This window comes from Halichoerus grypus, chromosome 4 (assembly GCF_964656455.1).
Source record: "Halichoerus grypus chromosome 4, mHalGry1.hap1.1, whole genome shotgun sequence".
In the NCBI taxonomy this organism is placed as follows: domain Eukaryota; kingdom Metazoa; phylum Chordata; class Mammalia; order Carnivora; family Phocidae; genus Halichoerus; species Halichoerus grypus.
This window is the reverse complement of record NC_135715.1, coordinates 106,428,364-106,442,099: the sequence shown is the minus strand read 5'-3', so window position 1 is coordinate 106,442,099 and position 13,736 is coordinate 106,428,364. Positions and strand designations below refer to the sequence as shown.

General features: G+C 36.0%; 1 protein-coding gene across 1 annotated transcript in view; it reads left to right on the top strand.

The window, feature by feature from the left end:
- LRP1B (LDL receptor related protein 1B) overlaps positions 1-13,736 on the top strand; it is a 1,832,840-nt gene that overhangs the window by 1,789,041 nt on the left and 30,063 nt on the right. The window contains exons 85-86 of the mRNA XM_078070743.1: positions 4,245-4,419; positions 8,771-8,875. Coding sequence (XP_077926869.1) covers positions 4,245-4,419; positions 8,771-8,875 — 280 coding nt within the window. The remainder of the gene's footprint in view (positions 1-4,244; positions 4,420-8,770; positions 8,876-13,736) is intronic.

The following is a 13,736-nucleotide window of genomic DNA, read 5'->3' as shown; positions in this document are numbered from 1 at the left end:
TAATAGTGGTGCAGAAAACAATCCAGCTGAACATATATAAGTCAAGCAACTTCTACATACTCCATATCCAAAGCCTAATAGTGGGAGATCATCAGAACATTTTCAAAGAAAGACACTGGGAAGCAACCCTCGCAGGGTCGGAGTATAGTGAGCAACTCTCTATCCCTGAATTTCAACATAGCGTCAAGTGTGAAGCATGTGAACTGGGGAAAATGAAATGTCTTCCATTTGAATATCTGTAGAGAAAGCATTCTGAGTCTAAAATGATTTCTGCCTTTTTTAGAAGGAAAAAGAGTGGCATGGCTTAACAGCATGCAATTTAGAATTATTTATTAAAGTGCAAATTCTAATATCTGCTTATTTCACAGTTTCATCTTAAGCAAACATTTCTTTTACATTCTTTGGATTCCACTTTTATACCGTGAGGCCAATCAACTGCATTGAATAATGTGCATCTGACATGCTAGGAAAAAAATATTGAAAGCATTAAAGGGTAGAGAATTTTCTTTAAAGCATAAAAAGTAGACATGAATTCCTTTTAATAGAAGTGTCTATAAAGAGAAAACCTATTTAACCTAGTTAGCAAATTAACTAGAATTTCTAAAATATTGTAATTGCAGTTTATTTGCCATTAAGTTAGAAAAATCTTTTTATTGAAACATAATATAAATAGGAAAGTTTAAAATCACAAGTTTACAGTTCAATAAATTATCACCAGGTAAACCAACATCCAGGTCAAGAATAAATATTATTGGTACCTCCGATGTTCCTTGATGGTCTTTCTCACTATCCCTTCCCTTCTCCCCAAAGATAAGTCCTTTTTAACTTCTAAAATCCTAGATTACTTTTGCCTTTTGAACTTTATATAAATAAAAAAAATAGTATATATATTTTTGTGTCCAGCTTTTTTTCTCATTACTTTTGTGAGATTCATCCATGTTGTTACTTATTAGCTGTACTTCTTTCATTTTTTATTTATTTATGATATCAATGTTTGTGTATATATACATATATTTGTATGTATATTTCTTTGTGTGAATGAACCACAGTTTATCCTTTCTTCTTGCAATGAACATTTGGATTATTTTTAGTTCGGGGCTATTTCTATGCACAGGTTGCTGTGCATATTACATACATATTTTTGTACACATAGGCATGCTTTCCTCTTGGATATATATTAAGAGTGGAAATGCTAGGTCATAAAGTGTGGGTATGTTCAAATAGAGTAGATACTGTCAATTGTTTTCCAAATCAGTTGAACCAATTTGTATTTCTACTAGCAGTGTATGAGAGTTTTTGTTATTTGCTGTCAATTAGGTGGAAGTGCAATGGTATTTCTTTGTGGTGTTAGTTTGCATTTCCTTTTTTTAAGATTTTATTCATTTATTTGAAAGAGAGAGAGAGAGATCAAGCATGAGTGGAGGGAAAGGGAGAAGCAGATTCCCCACTGGTGCAGAGCCCAATGGGGGACCCAATACCAGGACCCGGAGATCACGACCTCAGCCGATGTCAGACGCTTAACTGACTGAGCCACCCAGGCACCCCTAATTTGTAGTTCTTTGAACACCAATAAGTTATATATATTCTCACATCTTTTTAATCGTAGTCTAAAGCAGATTTAATTCATGCACCAAAATTACTTATAGTTAGTATACTGTAGGTGAGTATTTAACTTTACCCTTTAGCACTTTAGGCAAATGAGAACTATTCCTTGCTACAGTGTGTTATAGGGCAATCATCAACCCAATTTTTTCCAGTTTCTCAGGTCTTCTCAGTGATGTGGTTATAAAAATAAAATGGTCCAAAATTTTGGATTAAAAATTGCATTTTAATTAAGGCCCACAGTTAGTTAAGAAATAAGCTATTTTAGGGGTGCTTGGGTGGCTCAGTTAGTTAAGTGTCAACTCTTGATTGAGGCTCAGGTCATGATCTCAGGGTCATGATCTCAGGGTCATGAGATCGAGCCCCATATCTGGCTCTGCAGTGGACGTGGAGCCTACTTAAGATTCTGTCCCTCTCCCTCTGCCTCCCCCACCCCTGCTCACATGTACTTTCTCTCGAAAAAAAAAAAAAAAGAAAGAGAGAGAGAGAGAGAAAGAAAGAAAGAAAGAAAGAAAGAAAGAAAGAAAGAAAGAAAGAAAGAAAAGAAAGAAAAAGAAAGAAAGAAGGAAAGAAAGAAAGAAAAAGAAAGAAAGAAAAGAAGGAAAGAAGGAAAGAAGAAAGAAAGAAGCTATTTTAGTTAAATCAAATCCTTTGACAACTATTGAACAATGTAGTCCCTATGTTAATCAGTAAAATGTGTTTCCAGGTCATCATTTCTTATGTTCTCCAGTTCCCAAATTCTAGTTCCTCAACCAGTCCCATGTAAATCACCTGGGCCCCATTTCGGATTTATGAATTAGAATCTAGGCATGAGTGGGCAGTGGTGACAGGGATGAGCACTGGAATTTACATTTGCAAATAAGTCACCTACATGATTTTGATGAGTTATCCACTATAGATGAGGACATACTATGAAGATACATAAGCCAATTTCTATGCCCCATCAGACAACTGGACCAGGATCAGAGGATGACATTTAAAGCAATTGGGGGGCAATAGGAAAAGAGCACTTTGTCAGTAAAAGGTACTGAGCAGCCTGAACTAATGAGAGTTGTTCTCTAGAGATTTCTGCATTGAATAGGAGAGAAGCTCATATAGGCAGCTGATCATACATTCTTCATAAATAAAACAGCATCTGTAATGTGTACTCTCTAACCACCAAGCCTGGGGCAACTGCAGACAGACACCATCATGGATAGCTGCTAACACTGCATTAGTTTTCAGATCTTCAAGTCTCTCACCTTTTGAAAGTGCTACTTTTCTTAAATATAGCCAAAACCATGTTAATAGACTTAAGCACTGAATCTCAATGAGGGTACTTGGCATAATGCAAGAGCAAGCATAAGAATGCTTGAAATAAATTTCCATAAATATGAAGCAAGCCTGTCAATAAATTTAATTTCTGTCTGATTTAATAAAGGGCTAGATAAATATACAAATATGAGAATTATAAATTATGTTTTAATTTTCCTCACCTGCTATAACTGTCTTACAGCAGGTTAAAGTTTATAAGTTGAGATTTTTATCTCCACTAATCTCATTTAACATTGCTTCATAATTAGTTAGCTAAAAGGAAATTGCAGCTTCTAAACACAAAGTCTGAGACTGATCTAATCAGTTCTTTTGCTTAAGATTATTGTATTATGAATTTCAATATTTTGAATATGATAAATTATAGTATGTTGATATACAAACACACATATACTTGTCTGCTTTTCAAAAGACTGAGTCAGAATGTCTAATTATAAAGATAGTGTGGTTATTGTATTATTACATGGTCTTTGTTTTATTATTCCCATTCAAGAGGTATAGAAATATTTGAGGAAATCTTCTGTAGTTGAGAAAATTGTTTATAATGTTCAATGAGAAACATCTTCCCAAACAAAAGACTCACACCACATGGAGGTTTTCCCTCTGACTGGGATGTTAGGCTCTCACCTAGGAGGGGGAACAGTAGCGTAGACTTCTGTTCACTTCCCACCCATGACGGATCAGTTTCCCAGTTCACTTCTCTCTTGGTGTTCCACGAGAGGCACATCTCCTTGTTCGCTCAACTGTCCAGGTGTTCAGAAATAGCGGGCCTGTTCTGCTCTGTGTAGAGGAAAGCTTCTTTGTACCACAAAGGGCTGATGCAGAGGTAGGAGTCCTCCACTCACTACATACTACCCTGTTCTCCGGATGAAAACAGTGCAAGGAGAGGAAACAATAAATGATATCCAAAGAAATCTGGAGTATTTCTGCTCATATCAGAATAATAGTAATATTGCCCATGAGAAGGAAACTAAGGAATCTGGTTAACTTAAACTTTAAAATTCAGAACCAAAAGACTTCCTCAGCTAGCATTATATCAATATAACTTATCTTTTTTGGCATAAGAAATGATGCCTGACTGGCAAAAAGAGGAATCAATAGCATTATTAAAGAATTCTAGTTACATGTAATTACAAACTGATTTTGTAAATTAATCTACTTATCAATTGGCTCTTTTTAAATGTTTAGATGTTTTAATTAATTTACTTATTTTTATGTTTGCTTAACGATTCACCATCTTTAAATATTAAATGAAACGGTAACATGTATTGTGACTGAAGAAAGACATCCTGAGGTATAATTTCTTTTTCTCTGTTGTGCGTTCTTCCTAGATGTGTGTCACCACTACTGTGTGAATTCTGAATCCTGTACCATTGGGGATGACGGAAGTGTTGAATGTGTCTGTCCAACACGCTATGAAGGTCCAAAATGTGAGGTTGACAAATGTATAAGGTGCCATGGGGGGCACTGCATTATAAATAAAGACAGTGAAGATATATTTTGCAAGTAAGTGGACACCCAGCTTAATTTATAAAAGCTTTCGAGCCCAAAAGGATCTAGCAGTTCAGCAATAAATGTGAAGATAATGTAAATTATTTTTGTCCTAAGAGTCTATACAGTGACCAGTGCATCCTTGTTTGTTTGTTTGCTTTTCTCTTTTTGGTTGTAGATAAAATTCAGTTCATTTCAATTAAATGAACTTATTCAATGCCTATTATGTGCAATTGGGGAACATGCAAATTTATCATATAATCAGTAATGATGTGGTCAGATCATTCCCTATGTAGAATATTCCTAATAGTAAGCAAGAAATAGTGAAATGAAGCATACCTTCAAAAAGCTATTTGTAATATTCCTAAATTTGAATAGCCCAGGCTTTTAAATGTTTCATCATTATCATTGACAGTGAGTGTTTACTTTTCTGTTGTGGGGGAGGAGCAGAAGACCTGTCTAATGGAAATACATTTTAATCTTTGGGTTTTTATCTGATTTTAAGTACAATGGTCCAAAATGAGGAGAAGGAATCATGTGTCCTAGGAGGCAACTACAATAAAAACGTCCAAGTTAGACTTTGGTTACATTGCCTTTGGCTCTTTGGCTTTAAGATCAAGTGACTGGAAAACAGAGCATCATAGCTAAAGGGTAATGCCGTTTGGTTTCTGTCGTGAAACAAGTTTGTGCCACTGAGGTTAGAGTTCAGTCCTCACTCTGAACTTCTTTTAACAACCTTTTAAAACAAGGGCTTATAAAGCACTGGACTCCTTGCTTAGGAGTATAATAAATGAGAATATGAGGTAGAAAAGCATGCTGTCAAGTGCTCATGCCATGGCTTCCACTGAGACAGTTCTGTGAGGGTACCAGCCCTGAGTTATGTTCTCTCCCAAAGAGGGCTCAATAAAATTTTATTACAGACAGCATCACCATTTTTTTTCTTTTTTATTTACTCTCATTTTAGAATTTACTCTGAGTATGATTTGTGTCGTTATTATGAATGACAGACACTCAAACCCTCAAATTCGGTCACTTGAAAGTACATTATTTTTTAAGTAAAGTAATTGAAAATATGACTAATTATAAATATGTGCCTTTGATAAGTATATAAAAGCAAATGCATTTTCATGTAAATGACCAAAATCATGTCTGCTTATTAAGCTCATCAGTTCTTTGTGATGAAACTTGAGCAAGACAGAACTTTGTTTCCGTGAGTGAACATATATTTTTCTCTCCATCCAGTGCACCATATCAGAAATGCACTGTAGTCTCTTGCTTACGACTCCATTCCATTCACACAGGAAATAATAGACTATCATCTAAGACAGGCTATAAGCTGCAATTTCCTTCCCAGTTTACCTTGGAAAAGCTCATGCAGAGACACACACCATGTTTTCATTGCAAGGGGAAGTTCCAGATGAAGAAAGAAGGGCGAGACTCTGGGCTCTCAGGACTGCCTGCTACAGTGAAAACTGGCTTCAGCATCCTAGAAACACCAGAACCTCATAACCCTAGTAGGCCATGAAGATCCAACATTGTAGTTCTTGACTCTTAAAAGATCCTTTTTGAAAAAGAATATGTCAGATAGATAGATAACAGTTGCTAACAAAGGAGTAGATAGTGGAAGCTTAAAAATAGTATAATCCTTGATCAAATAGACTATATAACATATGAGCATAACAATACAAACAAGACTCTAGGTATTCTGAAACTTGTTAGACAAGTTTGTCTTCATGTCTATGGTACTTTTCATCTTAGCATTAAATGACGTTTACAGTGATAGTAGAATTTCTGTCCCATAGGTAAATAACTGGTACTAAAACAACCACGACTGAGTTACAGTAAATCTTTTACATAAATAGGAAAATTCAAGCCTTCACGTATACGTGTGATTCCAAATAGTCAGGTGTGTTTCTAATGCATAGTCTATGAGCTGTCAACTAGAATAGATACTCTGTCAAGTACAATAAATTTAATCTTTAAAAATGGAGCTAATTGTATATTTTTCTCTTTTGTGGAAATCTGAGTAAATATTGATGAAGAGTGACTTGATCATAATTTGGAATAGCCTAAGTAATACCTTTGCAATGTCAGTTGTTATAGGATTTCTTTGTGCGAACGGGACAACTGGTAATTAACTTGTGGAAAGTGATACATCACAAACTGTGTGTGTGTGTGTGTGTGTGTATGTGTGTGTGTGAGAGAGATATATGCCTCTAAGAAATGAAATTATGATGAAAACCGGCATTAAAATGTGAGCTGAACTCTTTGATACATTATAATGATTTGAGTAATTTGTATTTCACATTTGAAATATATACAAATGTCTGTCTTCAATTTAGGATTCAAACAAAACCTTTAGAAGGAGAAAGAGGCAACATCTTTTATAACTCTTGAAAGCAAGTGTTAAAAGCAGTCAATACTTAGAATTTTTTTTTCTCTTTTAAAAGCTGATATTTGGTGTATTTTGTAGGAAATACCTTAATGTAAAATGAGCTATTTTTTTCTCTTTGACGTTGTCTTTTTGATAGAACAAGAAACCATAACTTGCTGCTCTTTGATTTTCAAGGAGGCTGGGATGGAGGGCAAGGAAAAGTCTCCCAGATCCATTTAACAGATCAAACACCAATACCGCTAAATGTATACTTGTCTCACTTTGCATCCATATTCAGATACCTCTAGATTTAAGGCATTGTCTGTTAAATCTTGGAAACTTTAAACTACTGCTTCCTTTTCCATGTTGGTTCTACATTCATATATCTCCAGCCAGTACATAGTTGACTCATTACTTCTGTTCATCTTGAAAAGAAATGTGATTTTAATATCGAGGCTTTTAAAAAATATCTTTAAATTAAACACCTGGAAAAATGATAAGCCTTTTGGTGTATTTCCAGCAGGCTTACCACCTACAGGAGCTGAAATAAATATTCACAGAATAAATTAATCAGGATCACCAACTGACCATTTCAGGCATCTAACCGATCATTGGGAATTACCTTTTGATGGATGTAACACAATAGAATCCATCATGGAGAGGATCAAAGTGATCAATGATATTGCAACCTGATTTATGTGTCAAGCTTGTGACACCACTGATTGCTTCATAACACCTAGTGCCAACATGACCTCATAATCAGAATAGTGGCATGATCTCTTGTAATTCTGATTTGGGCCAAGGCTTGTATTATTCTGTCAACCTACTTCTCATACAAGAGATCTCTTGATAGTTTAGAATGTCGATGCACTTTTGTCTGTTCCCCCAACAATTTTCAATGTCCAATCTAAGAGTATTTATTTATATCAAAATATAGCACGGCAAATAAGAAATTGCTGTATTTTTCCTATTATTGTTATGCTTGTTTTTTTCCATGCAGCAGTAGCCATAGTGTTTATTCTTATCTCAGACATGTAATGTGTTATAAATTAGAATTGTTTCCATAAGTTTTCCATAAGAAAGCCTACCTCATTACCTTGTTGCCAGACTACATATTGTTCCTATAACACTACTGTTTATTTTTGCAATGAACTTCCCATGATTTTTTTAAGTGTTAGAGTAAAAAAAAAAAAATGACATTAATTACAGTACATAATCAGAGAGAAGCAGTGGGATAAAATGACTGCCAGATAATCCTATACTTTCTTACAAAACCTGGAATCTAAAACTCATAACAGTTTTTTTGGACCAGATTTTCCAGTTTACAAGAAATAGCTGAAGCATTTGACCATGTGGTTTATAATTCACACTGATCTCACCAAGCCCTGGTTGTATGAAAAGGGAATAAGATTCTGATGCTAATGTTTCCCTGCAGTGTAAGTGACAGACATTAGAGCATATTTTTTCACATATATATATATATATATATATATATATATATAGCTATATTAAAATTAAAATTTTATATTAAGCGGGGCGCCTGGGTGGCTCAGTCGTTAAGCGTCTGCCTTCAGCTCAGGTCATGATCCCAGGGTCCTGGGATCGAGCCCCGCATCGGGCTCCCTGCTCGGCGGGAAGCCTGCTTCTCCCTCTCCGTCTGCCTGCCGCTCTGCCTACTTGTGCTCTCTCTCTGTCAAATAAATAAATAAAATCTTTAAAAAAAAAAAAAAAAAAAAAAAAAAATTTATATTAAGCAAATGGGTTGAAAATTTGAAAACCACCAAAAGAAAACATTTGTCTGTCATCATTTTGTTAAAAAAAAAAAAAAATCTTTGCCTCCAGGAAGCCTGTCTTTCTGAAAACTTACTTTTAGCCAGGCACTCCATTGTTCCTCTATGATGATGAATATTCTCATCTGCAGAGAGTTTATGTCCGCTTGCAACAATAATGATACCAGTGACAATGAGCTTTCTTTCTTCTTTGTTGCTGCAGCTGCACTAATGGAAAGATTGCCTCTAGCTGTCAGTTATGTGATGGCTACTGCTACAATGGTGGCACGTGCCAACTGGACCCTGAGACAAATGTACCTGTGTGTCTGTGAGTATTGCACAATGCTGTGGGCATTTTGTGGCATGACTTCGTATGGACATGGAATCCCTCCTCCATTGTTCTCCCTTCTTGGGGTAATACATTTTATCTCGGGGCGGGGGGTGGGGTAATACATTTTAAATGAATGTTTCATGGACATCTCTGATCAAGTATTGTCCCTCAGTGGCTCATAGGCTACAGAATCTCCTCCCTCATCAATGTGCTAGTGATTTCATAAGGAAGAGCTCATTTAATTCTTAGCATCATACCCATTAAAGACATTCACAGATCTTTGAACTTGGAAATGCCAGGGAGAATTACTCTAATTTCATTGACCGTATTCAGATATGGGAAACCCAGGCATAATCATATTTACGAACACTTGGTACTTAGAGCCATTCCTCTCAAAAGACCTTGTGGGATCTTTTCAAATGTATAATGCTATTTGATGTCTGTATCAGGTTTAGAGTGTGGTATTATGTAAGCCTATTAAGCCCCCGTCTCCTTTGGAATTCATTAACTTGAATCTGGGTTTCTAAGCATTTGGAAAGTACTGGAGATTCTCTGCTCGTGAGAAAATCTAGAATTTAATATTTTCCCCTCTGTCCAGAATGGACAACTTGAAATAAAGCCATTCCACTTACGTGGTTTCTATTTTGAGTTTTCTTTTATCACTGTTTGACTAGAAGGATGACGTCCACATATGATCCACTTCCACGTTCTGTCCCCGTCTTGTCAGAGTAGCATGTGATGAGTGTGAATGAGAGAGAAATGAGCATACCTGACGAAGTTATATTCATATGTTACTATCTCTGTATGAAATAAATTTGAAACATATTTAGAAAAAAAAGTCAGACGCTTTATTTAGCTGTATTTTACTGAAATTCTGCAGATGCTCTGTGGGGTTTAAAAGTCAGCGCTGTGACCAGAAAGAGAACCCTTGTGATCACTACTGTCAGAATGAGGGGATTTGCACTTTAACTGCGTTTAATGAGCCGAGATGCAAGTAGGTTTAACCTTCCACTTACCACTGCGCTTCGTGTGACATCATTTCAGGCCACAGTTCATTGGTTTAAATCATGAACATCCACATGCATTTCACAGTGTATACTTAATCTCGGGGCTCATCTGTGTCACACACACTTAACCTTTGCTTCGCTCACCGACAAGTGTATGCAACACAGTCAGTTAGAGTGTCTAGAAATATAATGGAGGGAATAAAAAAGCTCATGGAACTGTCTAATAAAAATACATTTGCTAGAATAGTGGCTTTTAATTAAAGAAGTACAGAAGCAGGTGTTTTTAGGCTATTGCTGTAGTTTATACTGTATTTGGAATAGTGACTTTTATTTAGTAACTGACTTTTCATTTCAAGTGCTGATGAAATAATGCATTATTATGTTTCCCAAATTTTTACTGAGAACACTCTTACTTTAACCAGAAAGATTTCTTTACAGATGAAATAGGTACATGGTAAAAATTTGGTTTCCTAATAGTTTAAATCTTTCTTTCCTGATTCGATTTGTCCATAACAAATAAACTCATTTCCTCTGAGAAATTTCAGGGACCACCTTTGGGGTAACTATCCATCACAATGGAAGTAATTTTTGCACTTTGCATTTGAGCTTTAGAGATGGATCATATGTGACATCCCCCATAATACCCAATGTCATAAACAGAGGCCATGATTGGCACCTGATAACAGCCCCAGGGTGGTGTCACAGTGTACTTATGAATGGTCTTTAAGCACAATTGTATTGAAATTCAGATGTTTCATTATCAAAACTCTACAGTTTTGTTCACTAATGATCTATATTGTTATTCAAGAAAATGTCATTCTTTAGATAATTGTCCAAAATAATATGGGAAGTGATTAAAGTAATCACATAGGAAAAAAAAATGGTATTCTTTATTTTTTTTTCCTGGAAGATATTTGAATATGTCAAACCAATATTCCTACATAAACTACATACAAAAATACCACTTTAAATATTAGTCTACAAAATGTGTATAAACTGATCTGTTAAGGCATTGATTCAGTTCACACTCAGGTTTGTACCTTGTGCAAGTGAAGACAGAGGAGACTCTTCAGTTCTACTTGAACCTGGCTCCACCCTAAATTACTGCAGCCATTCAGCAAATATTTATAGACCCTGAAAGTATGCTAAGTCCTAGACAAGTGAATATGGATGAAATTTAACTCCCAGCATCAAGGAGCTCATTAATTAATGGGGTGAAAAACTCATGAACAACTAATTAACCTATAATGATGTAGGTGTGAACACAGGAAAAAAGAGAGGGCAGGGGAGTCTTAACAGGGCAAGTGATTTGTTCAGAATGGAAATGGAAGCTTTATAGAAAAGACAATTTTTCTTGGTTTGTGTAGTTCATGAAGTTCAGGGAGGTCGGGAAGAGCATTCTGAAAAGAAAGAGTAACATAAGCAAAGACATGGATGTGAGACTTAATGGCCTATTTGGGGAACTGTGAGTGGATGCATACAACTAGGATGAAGGGTGACTGTAGTTGGGAGGGGGAGGGGTGTGAAGACACAAAACTGAAAAGGTAAATTAGAATCCTATTTAGGCTGAAGTTGGAGGATTGCATAGGATCCCAAAAGGAACAAATAGCCAAAGAGATTTGAGGCAGAGGCTTGAGCTGAAGGAGTTGGCTTTTGAAAGTGATGCTCATTGGCGTGTGGGGGAGAGCCCTGGAGATCAGCTGCAGGGACCCCACATGAGAAGCTTTGGCACCACTTCAGGAGAAAAGGGGTGAGTGCTTGAACCTGCGCAGTGCAACTGGAGGGAAGAAGAGCAAGGGCAAGAGATTCATGGATATTTCAGAGTTAATAAGTCCAGAGTGAAGCTTGGCCAAACATTGATCTAGGTACTCATGTTACTTCATGTTTAGGACACCAGTAATGCCTGCTCTGGGGCCCAGTCTTCTTAAATCTTGTCCCTCTTCATTATGTCCAGGCAACATACAAATAACATTTCAGACCCACCCTCCTTCCTCCCCATAAATAAGTCTAGGAATATACCTGCCCAGAGAATGCCCCTGGGTCCCCAGAATAGGTATCTCTCATGGGCATAGCAGCCCACAATAATGTTCTCTTCCACTTTTTACTCTTACCAAGTATCATCAGAGACACCTAGACTTTAAAGGTGATAATCAGCCTATTTCATAAACTCAGCAAGGAAAAATACATTAATTGGAAAGGTTTAGAAGAAAAATATTTTACTTTTGTGTATGTTTGTCTCTATGTGCATTTGGTTTTATGGAAATTTTGTCTGTGCCTTTGTTTTTTTACAACCTAAAATTTATTCTGATGGTAGCAGTAATGCTTACTGGATCCCTCAAATAACTTAAGCTATAGGGCGCCTGGGTGGCTCAGTTGGTTAAGCGACTGCCTTCGGCTCAGGTCATGATCCTGGAGTCCCTGGATCGAGTCCCGCATCGGGCTCCCTGCTTGGCGGGGAGCCTGCTTCTCCCTCTGACCCTCCCCCCTCTCATGTGCTCTCTCTCTCTCTCATTCTCTCTGTCTCAAATAAATAAATAAAATCTTTAAAAAAACAAAAAAACAAAAAAACAAAAAAAAAACTTAAGCTATAAAAGAAGCATAGAAGACATAATGATATTCTGCTATCATTCATTCATTAATTCATTCATCAAATGTTTACTGACAATCTAAGATGAATGAGACCCTGTGTAAATTAGGAAGGATAGTTAATAAGAGCTAAAATTGACTTAGCAAAGACTTTCTGCAAAGCACTTTACATATTTTATGTAAGGTTATAATATTATGCTGTTGTTATCATCATCATCATCATCATGTAATCGTTATCCCCATTTCACAGATGATAACACTGAGGTTACATACTAGGAAGCGATGGATACCTGAGATTCAGATGACACTTGTTTGATTCTAAAGTTCATGCCCCGGTTATAACTCTTATTCTGTCCTACTTCCTTTATGCTGTACTAACTCCAACATGGTTTTTACTTTGAAGAATTTAAAATTTATTTTGGTAGATGAATGGATTTTAAAACCTTAAAATTCCATTTGACAATTGTTATAATAGTTAAGTGGGTGATGTGTGTTAAGGAGGGCACTGGTTGTGATGAGCACTGGGTGTTTATGTAAGTGATGAATCACTGAATTCTACTCTTGAAGCTAATATTACACTATACGTTAACTAACTGGAAGTTAAATTAAAAATTTGAAACAAACAAACAAAGAAATATGACCAAAGTATTGTGGGAAGACATCTCAATAGAGATCAATTAATGATTACTTGTTGGAGAGAGAAAAACTTATAGATGAAGTGATAGTTTCATAGTATTTTGAAAAAAAAATGTGTAGTATTTGTACAGATGGGAAATGGCTAAAAGCCTTTCTTGAAAGAGGAAGAGAATAGGTCTGAAAGTAAGGTGACGGTTGTTGAGAACAGAACATAGCCTACATGGCAAACTGGGAAGAGAGAAGACTAGAGAGATATGTTAGGGCCAGTTGATGAGGTACATTTTATGCCATGACACAAGAGTGGGTTTACAGAAAGAAGAGTAGAGGATTAAGGATCTAGGAAATACCACTGTTTGATACTGTGTTATAAAGGAATCAACAAAAGTAAATAGAAATTGGAGGGAACTTTTCAAAGAGTAGATTCCTCCAAGTCAAAGGAGTAGAGAGTGTAAAAAAATATGAACTCGAAAGAAAGAAAGAAAGAAAGAAAGAAAGAAAAAAGAAAGAAAGAAAGAAAGAAAGAAAAGAAAGGGAAGAAAGAAAAGAAAGAAAGAAAGAAAGAAAGAAAGAAAGAAAGAAAGAAAGAAAGAAAGAAAGAAAGAAAAAGAAAGAAAGAAAGAAAGAAAAAG